Source organism: Bombus pascuorum, chromosome 2 (genome assembly GCF_905332965.1).
Source record: "Bombus pascuorum chromosome 2, iyBomPasc1.1, whole genome shotgun sequence".
NCBI lineage: Eukaryota > Metazoa > Arthropoda > Insecta > Hymenoptera > Apidae > Bombus > Bombus pascuorum.
The window spans coordinates 18,950,315-18,965,417 of NC_083489.1; the positions used below are offsets into that span (position 1 = coordinate 18,950,315).

A 15,103-nucleotide genomic window follows, 5' to 3' on the forward strand; every position below is an offset into this window, starting at 1 on the left:
AGTATATATCGACACATTTTAGTGTATAAAACAAAAGAAAACAAAAGTTTTCACACAACCTTATATACGATAGAGTAACTCAGATTTCCTAAATGAAATAATTTTGAAGTAATTTTGAATTTTTATGGTAAAATCTATTTTCCTCTGTAAGAATAATTTATAAAAAATAGTCTATACAATCAGGATGATATCCTATCTTAATATTTTATATTTATTAAAAAATATTGAAAGATGTAGTACTAAGATGAATATGTTCGTATTTTAAAATTGCTACAGTATTCACATGCGTAATATCTAAGATTATTCTCTCTGAGCAATTTTTATTAAAATATACAAAAAAATATCACATGTTGCGAGATAATTATTAGAATCTGGTTACGATTCTAACTTGGTCCGCGTACTTTCGTTTTAACATTTCTGCTTCTCTTTTATCTCTTTTTCCTTGTTCGCTGTGAGATATGCCATAAAAGAAATAAATAGCAAAACCTGTGAAAAATAAAGATAATTAACAACATATGATTATAGGCTATAATGCTTTTGGTTTCTCTTTCAAATATTATCAACATTTTGTATGTATATGTATGTACCTATAAGCATCCAAACAGCGAATCTGATCCAAGTAAAACTATCTAACTGCAACATCAAATATAAGTTTATGAAAATACTGCAACATGGAAGAAGTGGTACTAATGGCACCTGCAAATGATAAAGATAATTAAACATGATATTAATTGTTTTGTTCTTATAGTTTGTTTTAGAGGACTTACCTTAAATGCTAAATCAATGTCTTGAGTAGGTTGTCTTGCAATAATAATCATAACTAATAATAATATGTTTACAAGTACGATTAATATCACTAATTCTATCACATTGCTGCCTAATGCTGTAGTATCTACAGAATTAATAAAAAGCGCAATAATAAATATAACAATACCTGTAACAATAACAAAACGTATAAGAGCGATGTTAATTATGTTAAAATTGGTAAATAACTTTTTTCCCCGTTTAATACTTACATAAAATTCCAATACTGCATTTTGCAACTTTACTAGACATCTCAGTTACTTCTTTCTGATTCTGTAAATTAATAATTTGTTTTAATATGCTGATTGACGTTACCTTGTAGTCATTCATTGCTGATACGGAACGAGTATTTGATGCGCACTCCTTCGGTTGATATCTAAATGATACAATAAATATGTTAGATTTAGTGTAATTAACAAATAAACATATTTGAATATTATTACCCTCATATACCTTAATATTAAAACAGATATCGCCACTATTGCGTATGCCAACAATGTTCCAATAGACATCATGTCAATTAATTGGTGAAGATCAAAAATAAGTGTCATGATTCCTGCAAATAAGCCAGAGACCACTGTGCCGAAAATGGGTGTCATTGTTTTCGGATGTATTATTGCAAGTTGCTTAAAAATTATCCCATCGCTACCCATAGCGTAAAGTACCCTTGGTAGAGGAAACATCGCCCCAAGCATGCTTGTACATAATGCGAATGCCGCACCAATATTAACGATCCATTTAATAGTAGTCCATCCAATTTTATCGAAAACATATGGAAATGGCGTATCGACATTCTAAATATACAGAATATTTCTGTATAAATATAACAATAACAAGAGCTCCAATTAAAATTTAACTCGTGTATGAATGTACCTGGTCATAGTAAGGCCACATCATAGTTAGCACGGTTGAGATACTAAAATAAGCCATTAAAATTATAATTAAGGAAACAACGATGGCTATGGGTATATTGCGTTGAGGATTTTTAGCTTCTTCACCGGTAGTTGCCACAGCATCAAAACCGACGAAACCGTAGAAGCATTTTGCCGCTCCGATCATTATTCCGCTTATACCAAAGGGCATAAAGCCTCCTGATCCTGCATGTATTTCGGGTTTGTCCTTGGGTATATCCTCCACTGATATCCTCCAATTAGCTGGATCAGCTAAAAGGTAACAATCAAATCAGCAAAGGTCACTAAGCTTTTAGATGGCAAGACAAACTAAATTGCACGCTCAAGGTCTTTCTTTCACAAATATTTACAGACTCTGTTTAATATTATAGATTCAGATAAATCGTGATTAAAGAGAAATTATAAGACACCGAGTGACAAGATAACTGGATGATATGGTGGGGGTCAGTCATGGAGAAAGCTTGATCGGTATTTTAATTTTAAATGATAATTTGCAATTATTACCTTTAAAGGACCCCGCCACTACAATTATTACAATGATAACCAGATTTATTACAGTGAATATATTATTTAAAATTGACGATTCCTTCACCCCTGCGCTTAGTAAGATTACAAGAAGTATTACTACACCGAATGCAAAGAAATCTGGGTATTTTGATAAAAACGAGATGTTTATAGGCATTGCGGCTTCCAATTTCTCGCGTATCACATTTCCTGTCAGCGCATCCAAGTAACCGCTAAGTCCTCGAGCGACGCTTGCTGTACCTAATCGAGGAGTATATGTATATATAAATTTAACAATTAGACAAATATTTTTATTTTAATTGTGTAAAACATTTTAATTCTCTTTCTTACGAATAGTAGACTCTAATACGTTTTGATAAAATTAATACTCTTTGGAAAAACAAGTACTCCTTTAAGAATATTTATCTTCGATCGAGTTTTAGACAGAGTAATTATGGTTTTTACAATCGTTGTCTGCTCACCTATTACATACTCTAAAATTAAATTCCATCCTATGATAAAAGCAATGAATTCTCCCACTGTCACGTAACTGTAAATATATGCAGATCCTGCCTTGGGAACCCTAGAAGCAAATTCTGCATAACACATTCCTGTAAATTCAAAATGACTGTCTTTATATACGCAACTCATTATTAAGGAGCTATATTTTCGAATTAATACCATATTTTACAAGGTACATAATATTTTAAAAATGAAACAGTGAAAATACTTCTGTTTACCGTAAGTCATTGTTAATTTTAAACATAAGCTTTAACAAAACATGTTTGTAATAAAATTCTTCTCGTAAGAATATTTTATATAAATAATATAAAAATATTTATGCAATATTTTGATGAACATAATTAAAATAAGAGAATGTAAGCAAATATTTGTTTCACTAATTAAATATTGTAACAATTACTATACTTCAGATATTCCTATATTTTTATATATTAAGTGCGTTTCGTGTCATAAGAACATATATGTATCTTTAAATTTTCCATAAATGCATAAATATTCGTAGTCTACATATAAAACAAGCGGTTATAATAAGTATCAATTTCAGTTTGCCAAAAACCTTTGCCAGGCGTTATCACGAGGCTTGTTTAACTAATGATGTTTTTGATAAGAACAAATTGTCAATATCCGGGCAACAGGCGCGAATGCCATCTTAATTTACCGGCAAATCCGGAAGCGATAGCTGCAATGAGAAAGGCGATGCAAACGGCTGGTCCAGCCGTCTCTTTGGCGATGCTGCCAGCAAGGACATAAACACCGAGACCGAGGGTCGAACCCACGCCAAGTGCTGTGAGGTCGAACAAGCCTAAAACCCGAGCTAGCTCGCTTTTGCTCTCGAGGTTCTCATCGATCCGTCTCCGAGTTAACACCTTCCATATTCGGCTCGCCATGGCACCCGAGCTCTTTCACTTCCTTCGCGCAAAAAATAATATTTGTGGCTTAACTTGTTGTTTTTAATCTTTTATCTTGTAATAAGATTAAATACACTAAAGATAGAATTTAAAGAAGCTAAATTCAATGTAAGTACCGTTAAACTAAATTTAGCGAACTGAACTAAATTATAAACTAAACTGTTTAATAAATTAAATAGTAAACTAGATTTAGTAAAACTAAATATACTGAAACACTAATATAAAAAAGAAGAAAGAATAAAAGAAAAGAAGAAGCAATAGTATAAAGAAGATAAAATATAATAAAGCTATAATTTAATAAACCGTAGTACAATAAAATGAAATTTTAATAAAATTGGATACAATAAAGCTACAGTTTAATAGAACTAAATACGATAAGACTAATATATACATGTAGCAAGGGATGATTAATTTTGAACTTGGTATCCTGAAGTTTTAAAATACCAAGGTTCGATGGTTCCAAGGTTCCAAAATCATTCAATATTCTTCAAGTGAACACTGATAGAAGTAAAGCGTTTGAACAAGAAGAATGTAACTTGCTGTTATTTGAACTCCAAACTCGGGGTTCCGCATCTGAAATACATAAAAATATTCCTATGTATACCTAAACAATCATGAAGCAACAAGTCAATTTTCATTATTAATATCATTATTCTTTCGTGAATAATTAGTAGATTAAGTTTCATATTTATACAGATTCATGTCTGAAGAGTGTCTGACAATATTTTGGTGCTAGCTACTCGAAGTCGTGGTCACTTTGATTTCTACAGCTCAATACGTATCTCCTTCCTTCTTGATCCATAATAAATCTACTTAAATGAGAATTTTGCGAGATATACCGAGCACCGATACACGACGATAATGATAGATAATGTTTTATGAAGATAATAAATCATACAATAAGATCAATACAATAAAAACGATTGTTGATTATTTCTAAATAATTTTTCAACCTACACACAGAATCCAGAATAATACAGAACTGTTATACGCTTTACGTTTATGAATGGTTGCCTTATCTAATATCTCTTTTCATATCACAAAATCTTGCACAAAAAAATATGTTTTTTCTTTCGCTTACTAGAATGTATATAGATATTAGACATTGTTTTGTCGTTATCATCTTATGAAAATGTTGATGAGAATATCATATGGCGCACATTCTAATCAGGACGACAAGAGGTAGATTAATCGATTTTTGCTCTTGAAACTAATGTAATTAATTTAATAAATAATAAAGATAGCGAAGATAAAAAAGCATAAAAGCACTCTATTCACATTCACACATAAGCAGAATATTCGTATCTTTTGCAATTATAGCATTTCTGAATTTTTCGATATAATCTCCCTTTTTCAGAAATCGATTAATAAAATTTAATGAAAATTATTGATATGACATCTAATATAATACGAAGGAACGATATCAAAATTCTTGTATTTTAACAATATCAAATTTATTCAAGAACGTTTGCAAATCTTAATCTTCAAGCAAATACCACGGAAATTTTGTAATATTCAGATACATGATTATTAATAGTAAATGCAATGTTTACCTTCCTGAAATGCATTAGAAAGGCCAGCAATGTTTCTTGCAGTTCTCGTACTAATCATCTCCGTACACTCATAATTTTATATTAACGCTACTTGTGAACGTGCTTCGATATAGTCTACAGCTCATTTTATCGCAAGTATCCTAAATTGATTTATACATAATGTAATTAAAAGCTACGTACGGGGGTTCTCGCGTAATTTGCTCAAGCTATGAGCTCTGAAACGATAGAAGATAAAAAAGATCATTAACTGAAATATATTTCGAATGATGTAGGTATTATTTGGTATACGTGTTCATTACCGAAAAGGAGATATTTTAAAGGTTTCTGGATCACCTTTATTTTATATATATATATACATGTATAAATATATATATTTGTACGCGTTTTTATACTTCAATCGAGACATCGTTTTATTCATATGTGTACACATAATAAAACAGTAAAAGGATTGTGTCTGTACATCGAATAAAAGAAATAAAACAATCATCCAGGAAGCTACAAAGTCAAAGAAGCTAATTTTTAGAATTTTTGTCTGTCTGTTTGTACTTACATCACGTAAAGCTACTGAACGGATTTTAATAGTGTTTTCTCTGTTGTATAGCTTAAATGTCCGAAAAAGAAAGTAGGTAGAAGCTAAGAAATAGCTTGACATCTGAGTTGTACGCGCTCTTATGTTTCATGAAGTTTAAGTAATGATGGTTATTGTTAACGTCGTCTTTTTTTTGAAAGCTTCTTATAATTTAACATTTTTTACTGCAGAGATTCACATAATTGTTAGTGTAAAAAATATGTCGGTATTTTATTCATAAAAATACATCAATAATTGTAGAATATAACGTGTAAAAGACAAGAAACAAATACTCTTGCATTCATTTTCTGCGTCTTTCATACACTAAATTTGACAAAATTAAAATTCAAATATCATTTAAATTAATCAATTAAAATATTTTCAGCAATCAATTTTCGTTCTTCCGCAATGAAATCTTTTTCATATTTTAACATTTTAGAGCTACAACTTGTGTAAAGAGCTATAGCTAAATGGAACACCCAGTATAGGTATATGATATATGTATGTGTTCGTTGCACAACTATATTGCTGCAACGGACAATGCAACTTGCATACAATAACTTTTTCGTATAGGTAGAGCTAGAATAGCGTTAACAAGGATATAACGAACAGCGATAAATAAGGATAATTTTCGTTGAAACAAGACATTAAATCACAATATCGAAATAAAATTCAAGTTGAATCATTAGCATAAACTTCAATACTTTGCGTCAGATAGTTTGCATAGATATTTTGTTCAAGGATAACAAAGATTCTTCCCAGACACGTCAAAAATCTTGGTATTTATTCTTCAAGGGTCAGGTAGTCATCTTTAATATTTTTGTTCATTTGTTATCTTCAATAATCTATTTGTCATTTTTTCTTCCAGTCAATTTACTAAAGATTATTATTATTTTTTTTAATTTTACTGCTATTTTAGTATTTCTAAAATTACGTATATTATTATTGTGAGTGAAGTATTTATTTTTTCATATTTAAAATATTTTTCTATTTTATAGAATCAAACTGTTTATAATACTATAATAAATTACTTTCTTTTTAAATTATGCTTAAAATATTCATTTTAATTAATATTTTTGGATCTTTAATCTGGTTTCTATTAAATGTCTATTATTGATAAAACAATATGTAAATTATATTATGTTACATTTTTTGATATTTATTAAAGATTCACTGTTTACCTAATTCTTAATGAATAGATTCTCTAGAATTCTTTTGTCTAACATTGTCCCAAGTTGTTGACAATTGTCAATCATTTACGTGTTTGTGAATCACCTTGATCTCTTTAAACGACGATCGTGATCGGTAAATTAAAAAGACTAAGAGGAATGACTCTTGTCATTACGTATATATTTACGACCATACGCGTATCGCATCTTGATTTCTACTTTCCTATCTACAGTACATTAGGATTCCCCGAACATCGCATTGCTGTAATTACACCACGTTTACGATATCTATAACACGTACATATATATATATGCTGACATATACGAGAACACGGTGAATTATGACTAAATTATTCGTTCTTTGATTTCCAATTTCCACGATATAAAATTATAGATGTAAAATTATCAAAAATGTAATATACAATGGCTACAAAAACTATTCATACTTGTATTTTTCATATTATATTTATATATTACATATTATAGTTTGATATGAAACTTAATATGCTAGTTCTTAATTAATTAATACGTAAATACTATAATAAGCAAAATGATGTAAGAATACTTTTTATAGTCACTGCATATTCTTCTTTGAAGTTGCACTGTAAATATTTAATAGTAAGTGAGATTATTCGTCTTGCAGCACGAAAGTCTCGAGACGTGACGATAATCGCACATTTCAAAATATAGAATCACCTGAAGAACAAAGTAAACACCAAGCGTGGAAACATATCGTATGAAAGTTAATGTCTTGAAATTTCGAGCCAGTTATCAAATTTGTAGCAATGCTACAATTGATTGAGAGATTGATTATCTTAATTAGGACCTCATGCTATCTTAAGTCTCAAAGTTTTCGTGTCGGTAATATCGACCAATTGAAATAACCTATAAGTGTTTTTGTTTATAACTGTCATGTCGTATCACACTGTCAAACACACTATATAACGAAAAACGGGAAGTAATTTAGAACCACTTACAAATCTATAAGATCTTATATATCTTATCAAATGATCTAATATATGAGTTTTTTTATTTTTCTTTCACCTCTAGAAATATCTCTCGAGTCTTTATCATTTTATTTCTGTGATGTCGTAATTAAGCGTTATCGATCACGTCAATCGAGTACTGTGAAATTTTATCGGATAAACCTGCGAATTGATCGATATTAGAATTTTCGGTGACATTGGCGCGATAGGGAGCCAAACAGATTATGTAGAACCCAGGTTGGTCAACGTGACAAGGTTACAGACCAATTAAGGAGAGACGCAGTGGTACCGTGTCCCCATTGCGCGATCCCCCTCGAACGAGCCTTTGCGTAATGTCTTTATTTACAAACCATATGCGAACCATATAGCAATTTCACCAACCAGGCTACTGATGCCTGACACCAGGTAAGGCCGACGATATGTTCCGCGTGTCTTTAGCCAAATTTACATTTTTTAGTTTTCGATAACCATTGAAAAACACTGTTTTTGTCCAAAATGACCATGAATTGAGCTGATATAGTGTACTATAGCTTTCATCTTTCACATTCACTGTAGATGAGTCATTCACGATGATCCTCCAAAACGGTAGGTGTAAATTCAGCTTGAATCGCCGATCGAACCGTAATCATTGATAAACGACCATAATCTGAACCGTTCCCTATGTAAAGTGAAGTAAGTTCATAGAAACTTGTAAACTTACAGAATTTTTTAAGAATGATACCACCTCTTTATGAATCGTAAAATTAACGGTGTATTGTGAGCTTTAAGAGAAAGGAAAAGGAAATAAGAAAAATGGAGGTGAAGCTGTAGAAGAGAAAAATCTAAATTTCAGATGAACAAGTTTCGAATAAACAAACATTCAATGTAAAAATAGTATGACTATTCATCCAGATTTCGTCAACGTCATGCATTGTTTGTCACGTGAATTTTATATTTGAAAACAGCGATAAATTAAAATATTTTAACACTGTTATCTAAATCATTGATCCAATTGAAAATTAATCGATCCATGAAATTTATCTTATTTTAATCATTCTTAAAAATTTAGTCACTTGGGTCACCTGTTAACACCGCAATAGTCAACATGTTAAACCGGATTAATCTCGATCAATCCGGATTATCGGGATTGAATGATCCAAATCCGGATTATCGAGTTCCGTATTCATTTTATTAATTATGGAAAAAAGGAGAAATGAAATTTCATTGATGTAATTATAATTTGTAAGAAATTATTTGGATTAGCGAAACTCGATTGCGCATGATGTCAGACTGCGATTAATGTGCAAACACATTTCGATCGGACGTCTCGACAAAGTATTTGTTATACAAACATAATCTTCTATTGAACAAACTCGTGATTCAAATATAATATTTATATAACAAATCAAGCAATTATTATACATGCAGTTATAGACAACTTGATATCAATTAATCAAGAATTTCAGCGGCGGTCCTTTCTACACAATGTTTGTTGCACTACCGGAGTATATCGCATACGTGTTACGTACATATGTGAGTATCGATGGCAACTCGTTGATCCTTGAAATCTATATTTTCACTTTTATAACCGTCGTCATAAAAAGGGAACAATAACGACGTAACGAGAACGAGTTATAAAAACAGATAAAACAGAAAAAATGAACTCAACACAGTGGAATGGAAACAATGGTAAATAATTGAAATGCCTTGAGAAAAAATTTATGTGTGAACAGGTATAGAGATAACCGTAATTAAATCCGCTTTTTCTACGAACAGACAATTAGCATTACGTGACATCCAGAAAAACCAAAATATTTCGCGAAGTTAATCTCTTGCAAAATTCTTTTTAGCTGATACGTATTCTTAGTTGGAGTATCAAATATTACACACGTAGCCAGGTATGCGGATTGAAAGTATGTACTAATGAAGGAGAAAGGAGTTTTTTTGTATCTGCACTACACAACTACAGAGTAAATGAAAATCATGCACGTAACAAACGCTATACACGTAAATACGGATCACGTAACGTATAATCTTACTAAAAATTCTTTTCTTTTAAAGAAGTACTGTCTTGATCAATGGTCAGCGTATCTCCAATACTTCTTAGTGTTACTGTCTCACTTCATTTCTATATCTATCTTAGACCACGTAGCAGAATTCTTGTAAGCCATTACTGGCATGGACCAGATTCAGTTCTAATCTGTGATCAGTTAGAAAAGCAATACTATATCTTCTAAAACCTATATTTTTGAAAGTAGCTGATATCTTTTAAATCTTATGTTCGATAAACTGACAAAATAAATCAATGACGTTCCGATGAAACAAATAAATTACTCAAATTATCACTCAGATTTATTAATTAATTTGTTATATAATTCAATAATAAAAATTGAAAGATTGCAGTTAAAAACAGGTGACATTTGGTCTTCTTATCATATCGCTCCATTTGCAAACTTGGATAAGAAATCTAAGAATAATATATCGTCGTTCTTAATCGTAGAATTATGATTAAAAATAAAACTGCATTTTTTATTGCAAATCGTTAATCATGTTAAATGAAAGTAGAATATTGTCAATTTTTACCATTAATTACCTATCACTCTATTTACACGAAACTGACATAAATGAATAAGCATCCTTTGAGTTTCTTCATTCCCGAAAATGAACAATTAATATTTTATCTCAGGTTTTGAAGTGTCTCAAAGATAGGCTCGAATGATTAAAATAAGATTATCAAAAATATATTCTGAAATACATACGAAATAAAGATAAGTTGATATCAAATCTCGTTTTTTATCATTTCCGGTAGAAAATTTCCGGTTCATTTCATTCAATTTATAATTAATTCTGTTTTATAAGTAATACATGTATTCAAAAATGATATATAGCTTGTTATTTAAATTTCTTTGATCACCTAATGCTATCAATCATTTTACCAAATGACGTTAAGATGATAGCGACGAATCAACAAGTCGATTCTCACGGTATAATAAATCACTAGTAACGACCGAAATAATTCGATTTCATGCATTTATTTATAACAATAATAGCTAATTCTTTTTACAACGATAATTTGCAATATAAATATTTTTTGTACTGGCAAACCATTTATCAAAATACAACGTTATATTTTCATTAATAATTAATTTATGAATAGTATAAATTATCAATCAGTCATCGTTAAACATTCTGACTATCTTCCATTTCAAGAAATTCCATTAAAAATAAAATTCGCAATCTATAATTGTTTTGCAAAAAGTGTATTTTCTATTGAGACTGATGTTTTGCGAAGAAATATATTGCTTATCGCTAATACTTTAGCTTTGTTAATAATTATACTATAAGCTTACTTACTAACCTTCGTTACAAGTTGCAAATAAAAACGTTTATTATTACTAGTAATTATTACTAACTACTTATTAGAAAGTGTTATAGAAGAAATAATAAATAAAAATAAAATAAAAATAAATAAAAACTATAAATTTCTTTTTGTAGATATCGCACACAAGACAGTCTTACACCGATTCCTATCACAGAGAAAGATTCCAAGAGCCGGTAACAACCTTCTACCCTTTACTTGTTGTCGTTTGTATATATTCTATGACGCATACAACAAACGAGCACATGTTCATATTCATCTCTATATAGAATACCATCGTTGTGTTAAAACAGGAATAAGGATAGAAACAAAAATTACCTGATTATTTATTCATAAATGCATTTGCACGCATGAAATGAGTATGTATTTGTAAAAATAGATAAGAAATGACACACGCATACATGTACGCGCGCGTATTCGTTATTACAAATTATGAGAAGGTGTAAAAATATTCCATAATTCAAGTATAGGCTATATAGTATATATATATTAATATAAATTTAATCTCTATATATGAGAGGACGAAAAGCAATTATTGTTTATTGTTGAGGAAAACGTATAACGCGAACGACATTATCCTTACCTGACTTCGAAGGTGCGCGTTAGGAAGGAAACTAGGTGCGTGGAAAATTTCTCACATGTAAAGTCACTCTGTCCGGACAGGATGAACATACGTAATTGAATCGGAAGTAGGTCGGCACTGTAAAACCGGTCGCACCGGAGGACGATCGCAAACTAATAATGTGCTCTAATATCACGATGCTCGCTTCCACCTGTCTGCTAGCTAATAAACCTCAATCACCTCCCACCATGATTTTAAAGCGGCCACGTTACCACTCGAAAACTTTGGATTCCTTGCTTGGGGGAAGAAGCCTGTATATCATTCACGTGTACATAAACAACTTCAATTCTCTTATTTTCCTTACACCTAAACGATTTTATATTCGTCATAATTATACTTTCTAAATCCATAATCTGTTAATAAGACAATACACCAATCATGGCAATTTCAATCATTTCAATCAATTTGAATCATTACAGAATTTTTGTATGTAATATTTTTTACTAAAATAAATATATTTATTGTATTTACACGTGTGTTGCGAGAACTTCCTTCATTACACAGAGAATATTTGACAGATAGTGGTTAATATAAAGAAAAAATTAAAACGAACTTCCATTAATGTTATTATTGTCTTTTCATTGATTCATTCCTCTTTAATAAAAAATATTTTTTATACGAGCATCACGAACCAGTTCTACATTATAAAAATTTATTGCTTATAAAACTTAAGTTCAATATTCTATTAAAATACTTTGCTTTAAGTAATTCATTTTATTTTATATACATTGAATAAATTAATTTCTATCTGTGGACTTTTGATATGTATCTGGATTGGTAGCACAGCCAGGACATGTATGTAAAGATTCATGAATAAATATTTCACAGTCTAAACAAAATGTTTCATTACATTTATTACAAATGTATACCTGGAAAAAGATACAGTTCTAGTTTATATTTTGTAAATTATATTTGTATATTGTTTTTATTAAAGCATGCTGTGTTGGATTGATTATACCTTCTTGTCTTTTTGAGACAATATCTTCTGACAACCATAACAAGTTGAAGGAGTTCCACTGAATACAACTTCCTTAAAAGATTCAACAGGGAATAAATAATGATAGGACCGTGCTAAATGTGGAGCAGACACCAATGTTAATCCACATGCTCTGCATTCTACTGGAAGTTCACAATGTTTGCTCAAACACTGAGGACAGAGATATCCTGTACTAAGAAGTTTAACAGATTCATCTGAACTTTCTGCATGACTGTAAAAGAAAAAGATATTTTCTTCCCTTTAAAAGAACATTTTATTTATGAATTAACAATTAAAAAATTATTTACCACATGCAAACTGCCATAGCTGAATCATTTGCAGAAGAATGTAATGCATGATGAGGGAAACCCATTTTTACAAGAGCAGCATCTAACCTAGTTGCAGCTGGAGGAGGATCTATGTGCATATTTAACTGTTCCTTGTAATGTTTATCATCCAATGCAACACCATGCTCTCCACCAGTTGCTGTTGCCATTCTTTTACAAATATATAGTTCAGCAGCCAAACCTATCACACTGCACCTGACAGAATCTGTCTTCATGTTCTACAAAAAAAATTAACATGTAACATTCTAGTATAATTTGTGTTACAATTACATCTTACAATTTATAATATATACTTGTATAGTTTCATTGATATCTCCTGGATCACATGTTGTAAGTGCTCCTACTATTATAAGTATTTCTTTGCTAGCATGTGATGGTAGGAGACGTAATGACTTCAAAGCTAACTCTATGGAGTTTTGCAACGAAGGTTCACCTACTGGTGCAATTTGTTGCATGCTTTGTACTTCCTACAAATATATAAAAATACGTACTTATAGATCAAAATAAAAATATAAACAATGGTCTAAAAAAACTTACCTTCACATGTTTTTTAGAATTTCCAGCTAATTCGCTTACTTTTTCTGCTCTCTTATTCCTTGTGATAATTACTCCTAACTGACTTATAGGATTTTGATAAAAGAATTCTTCAATAAAATCTTCTAACAGCTAAAAAAATTCATTTATAACAAAATATAATGACATATATGATTATATAGTATCAAATATAGTATAAAGGTATCAATAGGTACCTTCAAGGAACATAGAAAACGAGTTGGTTTCAAATCTTGAAGTGACATTGATTCAGAAGCATCAAGAATTACATAAAGATGCCTCATCATTCCTAATCTGGCACCAACCTTCTTTTCCATTTGACGTTTTCTTTTGGCATTGTGAATAATATCTGCAACTGATGCTTCCAACAATCCATGATCATCTTCTTTGATTGCTTCCCTGTATAAGAAATTATTTACATATAATAATTGTATATAATAACTCATTAAAGTACTTTAAAAAATATGAATACCATGTCTTTTCATAACCAGTCTCCCATCTATACTCTTTCTCTTCTTCTTCATCAGCCATTTCTTAATTTCTGAAATAAATACCACGATCAAATTCAATTTGTTTAATTAAAAAATTATATTCCGAACTTTTTTTCCAATAAATTTAGAACAATGCTTACTTTAAATGATTGTATTCAATCTTTCGAAGAAATAAGGTTAATGTTGTTTATATTATCGCTGACATTAAAACTTATATGTCAATGATATGATTGAAAAGCTAAACGCGTCTCTTAATAATTGGCAAATATTAACAACATAAAATTACAGTTGAAAGAAAGAAATTGTCAAAACAATATAATAAATTTCTACAAAAAATCTTCATACAACATACAACTTTCGTCCGGTTTAATACAAGAATTAATCTATTTTTTAAGTTGTTCATAAATTGAAAGAAACATATCAAACATAAATAAAATGCTCTAGCGCATTAAGTTTTAATTTATAAATAAATTAAAGAACAATTAATCGCATATAGAATTCATAAATCGGTAATAACCAATGACTATTTACCAAATCTTGACATCAATTAACATAAACTTGCCTTTTCTATACTCGACCCAATGCCGGAACATAGATGAGTTTGACGAAGAAAAGCGGCATATTTGAATTAGACAACGGACCCTATAAAACAAACTCCCTTTTTTATAAACAATTTCTTTTTTCCTCATAATCTCACTAGAATATAATATTTCAAGCATAAAATATATAATTATAGATGAAGAATCTCTTGCAAAAGAAGATAAAGGGAAATTAACGAGTAACATTTTCCCGCCAAAAAGGTGAGCTGTTGCCGTGGCGGGCAGGCGCCATG

The 15,103-nt window shown here is 30.3% G+C and overlaps 2 protein-coding genes and 1 long non-coding RNA gene across 8 annotated transcripts in view; 1 reads left to right on the forward strand and 2 right to left on the reverse strand.

The window, feature by feature from the left end:
- Nucleotides 1-300: 300 nt before the first annotated feature.
- LOC132916876 (cationic amino acid transporter 3) lies at nt 301-12,089 on the reverse strand. 4 transcript variants are annotated; one of them, XM_060977291.1, is made up of 11 exons: nt 11,867-12,089; nt 4,094-4,222; nt 3,400-3,650; nt 2,702-2,830; nt 2,220-2,480; nt 1,678-1,967; nt 1,258-1,598; nt 1,017-1,180; nt 768-934; nt 588-696; nt 301-486 (listed from the first exon to the last, which is right to left on the reverse strand). In XM_060977291.1, exons 3-11 carry the CDS (start codon nt 3,626-3,628, stop codon nt 365-367), a joined length of 1,812 nt encoding a protein of 603 aa, XP_060833274.1. In that variant the 5' UTR covers nt 3,629-3,650; nt 4,094-4,222; nt 11,867-12,089; the 3' UTR covers nt 301-364. The 4 variants fall into 4 exon arrangements, with proteins under 4 accessions (XP_060833274.1, XP_060833275.1, XP_060833273.1 ...); XM_060977292.1 differs by having other exon boundaries at nt 2,702-2,815; nt 4,041-4,222; XM_060977290.1 differs by having other exon boundaries at nt 4,041-4,222.
- On the forward strand, nt 6,984-10,688 carry LOC132916856 (uncharacterized). The gene is made up of 2 exons (XR_009660218.1): nt 6,984-7,075; nt 7,173-10,688. It is a non-coding gene; the product is annotated as an uncharacterized LOC132916856 (long non-coding RNA).
- Nucleotides 12,090-12,458: 369 nt separating the features above from the next.
- LOC132916881 (general transcription factor IIH subunit 2) overlaps nt 12,459-15,103 on the reverse strand; it is an 83,049-nt gene continuing 80,404 nt past the window's right edge. The window contains exons 1-8 of one of the 3 annotated variants that reach the window (XM_060977302.1): nt 14,403-15,032; nt 14,253-14,313; nt 13,978-14,179; nt 13,766-13,894; nt 13,522-13,695; nt 13,190-13,446; nt 12,864-13,113; nt 12,459-12,774 (exon numbers count right to left, since the gene is read on the reverse strand). In XM_060977302.1, the coding sequence (XP_060833285.1) occupies nt 12,643-12,774; nt 12,864-13,113; nt 13,190-13,446; nt 13,522-13,695; nt 13,766-13,894; nt 13,978-14,179; nt 14,253-14,311 (1,203 nt within the window). In that variant the 5' untranslated portion in view covers nt 14,312-14,313; nt 14,403-15,032 and the 3' untranslated portion in view covers nt 12,459-12,642. Of the gene's footprint in view, nt 12,775-12,863; nt 13,114-13,189; nt 13,447-13,521; nt 13,696-13,765; nt 13,895-13,977; nt 14,180-14,252; nt 14,322-14,402; nt 15,033-15,103 lie in introns of those variants that run through there. The other 2 variants (XM_060977301.1, XM_060977303.1) reach the window with 2 other exon arrangements.

What these genes read in the sequence shown, in the direction of transcription:
- LOC132916876 (XM_060977291.1), bottom strand. Translation starts at nt 3,628, where the DNA reads ATGGCGAGCCGAATATGGAAGGTGTTAACTCGGAGACGGATCGATGAG. An exon ending in TGTGGCCTTACTATGACCAG is followed by an intron (nt 1,599 to 1,677) that starts GTACATTCATAC and finishes CTGTATATTTAG; the next exon opens with AATGTCGATACGCCATTTCC. An exon ending in CGCTGTTTGGATGCTTATAG is followed by an intron (nt 487 to 587) that starts GTACATACATAT and finishes TATTTTTCACAG; the next exon opens with GTTTTGCTATTTATTTCTTT.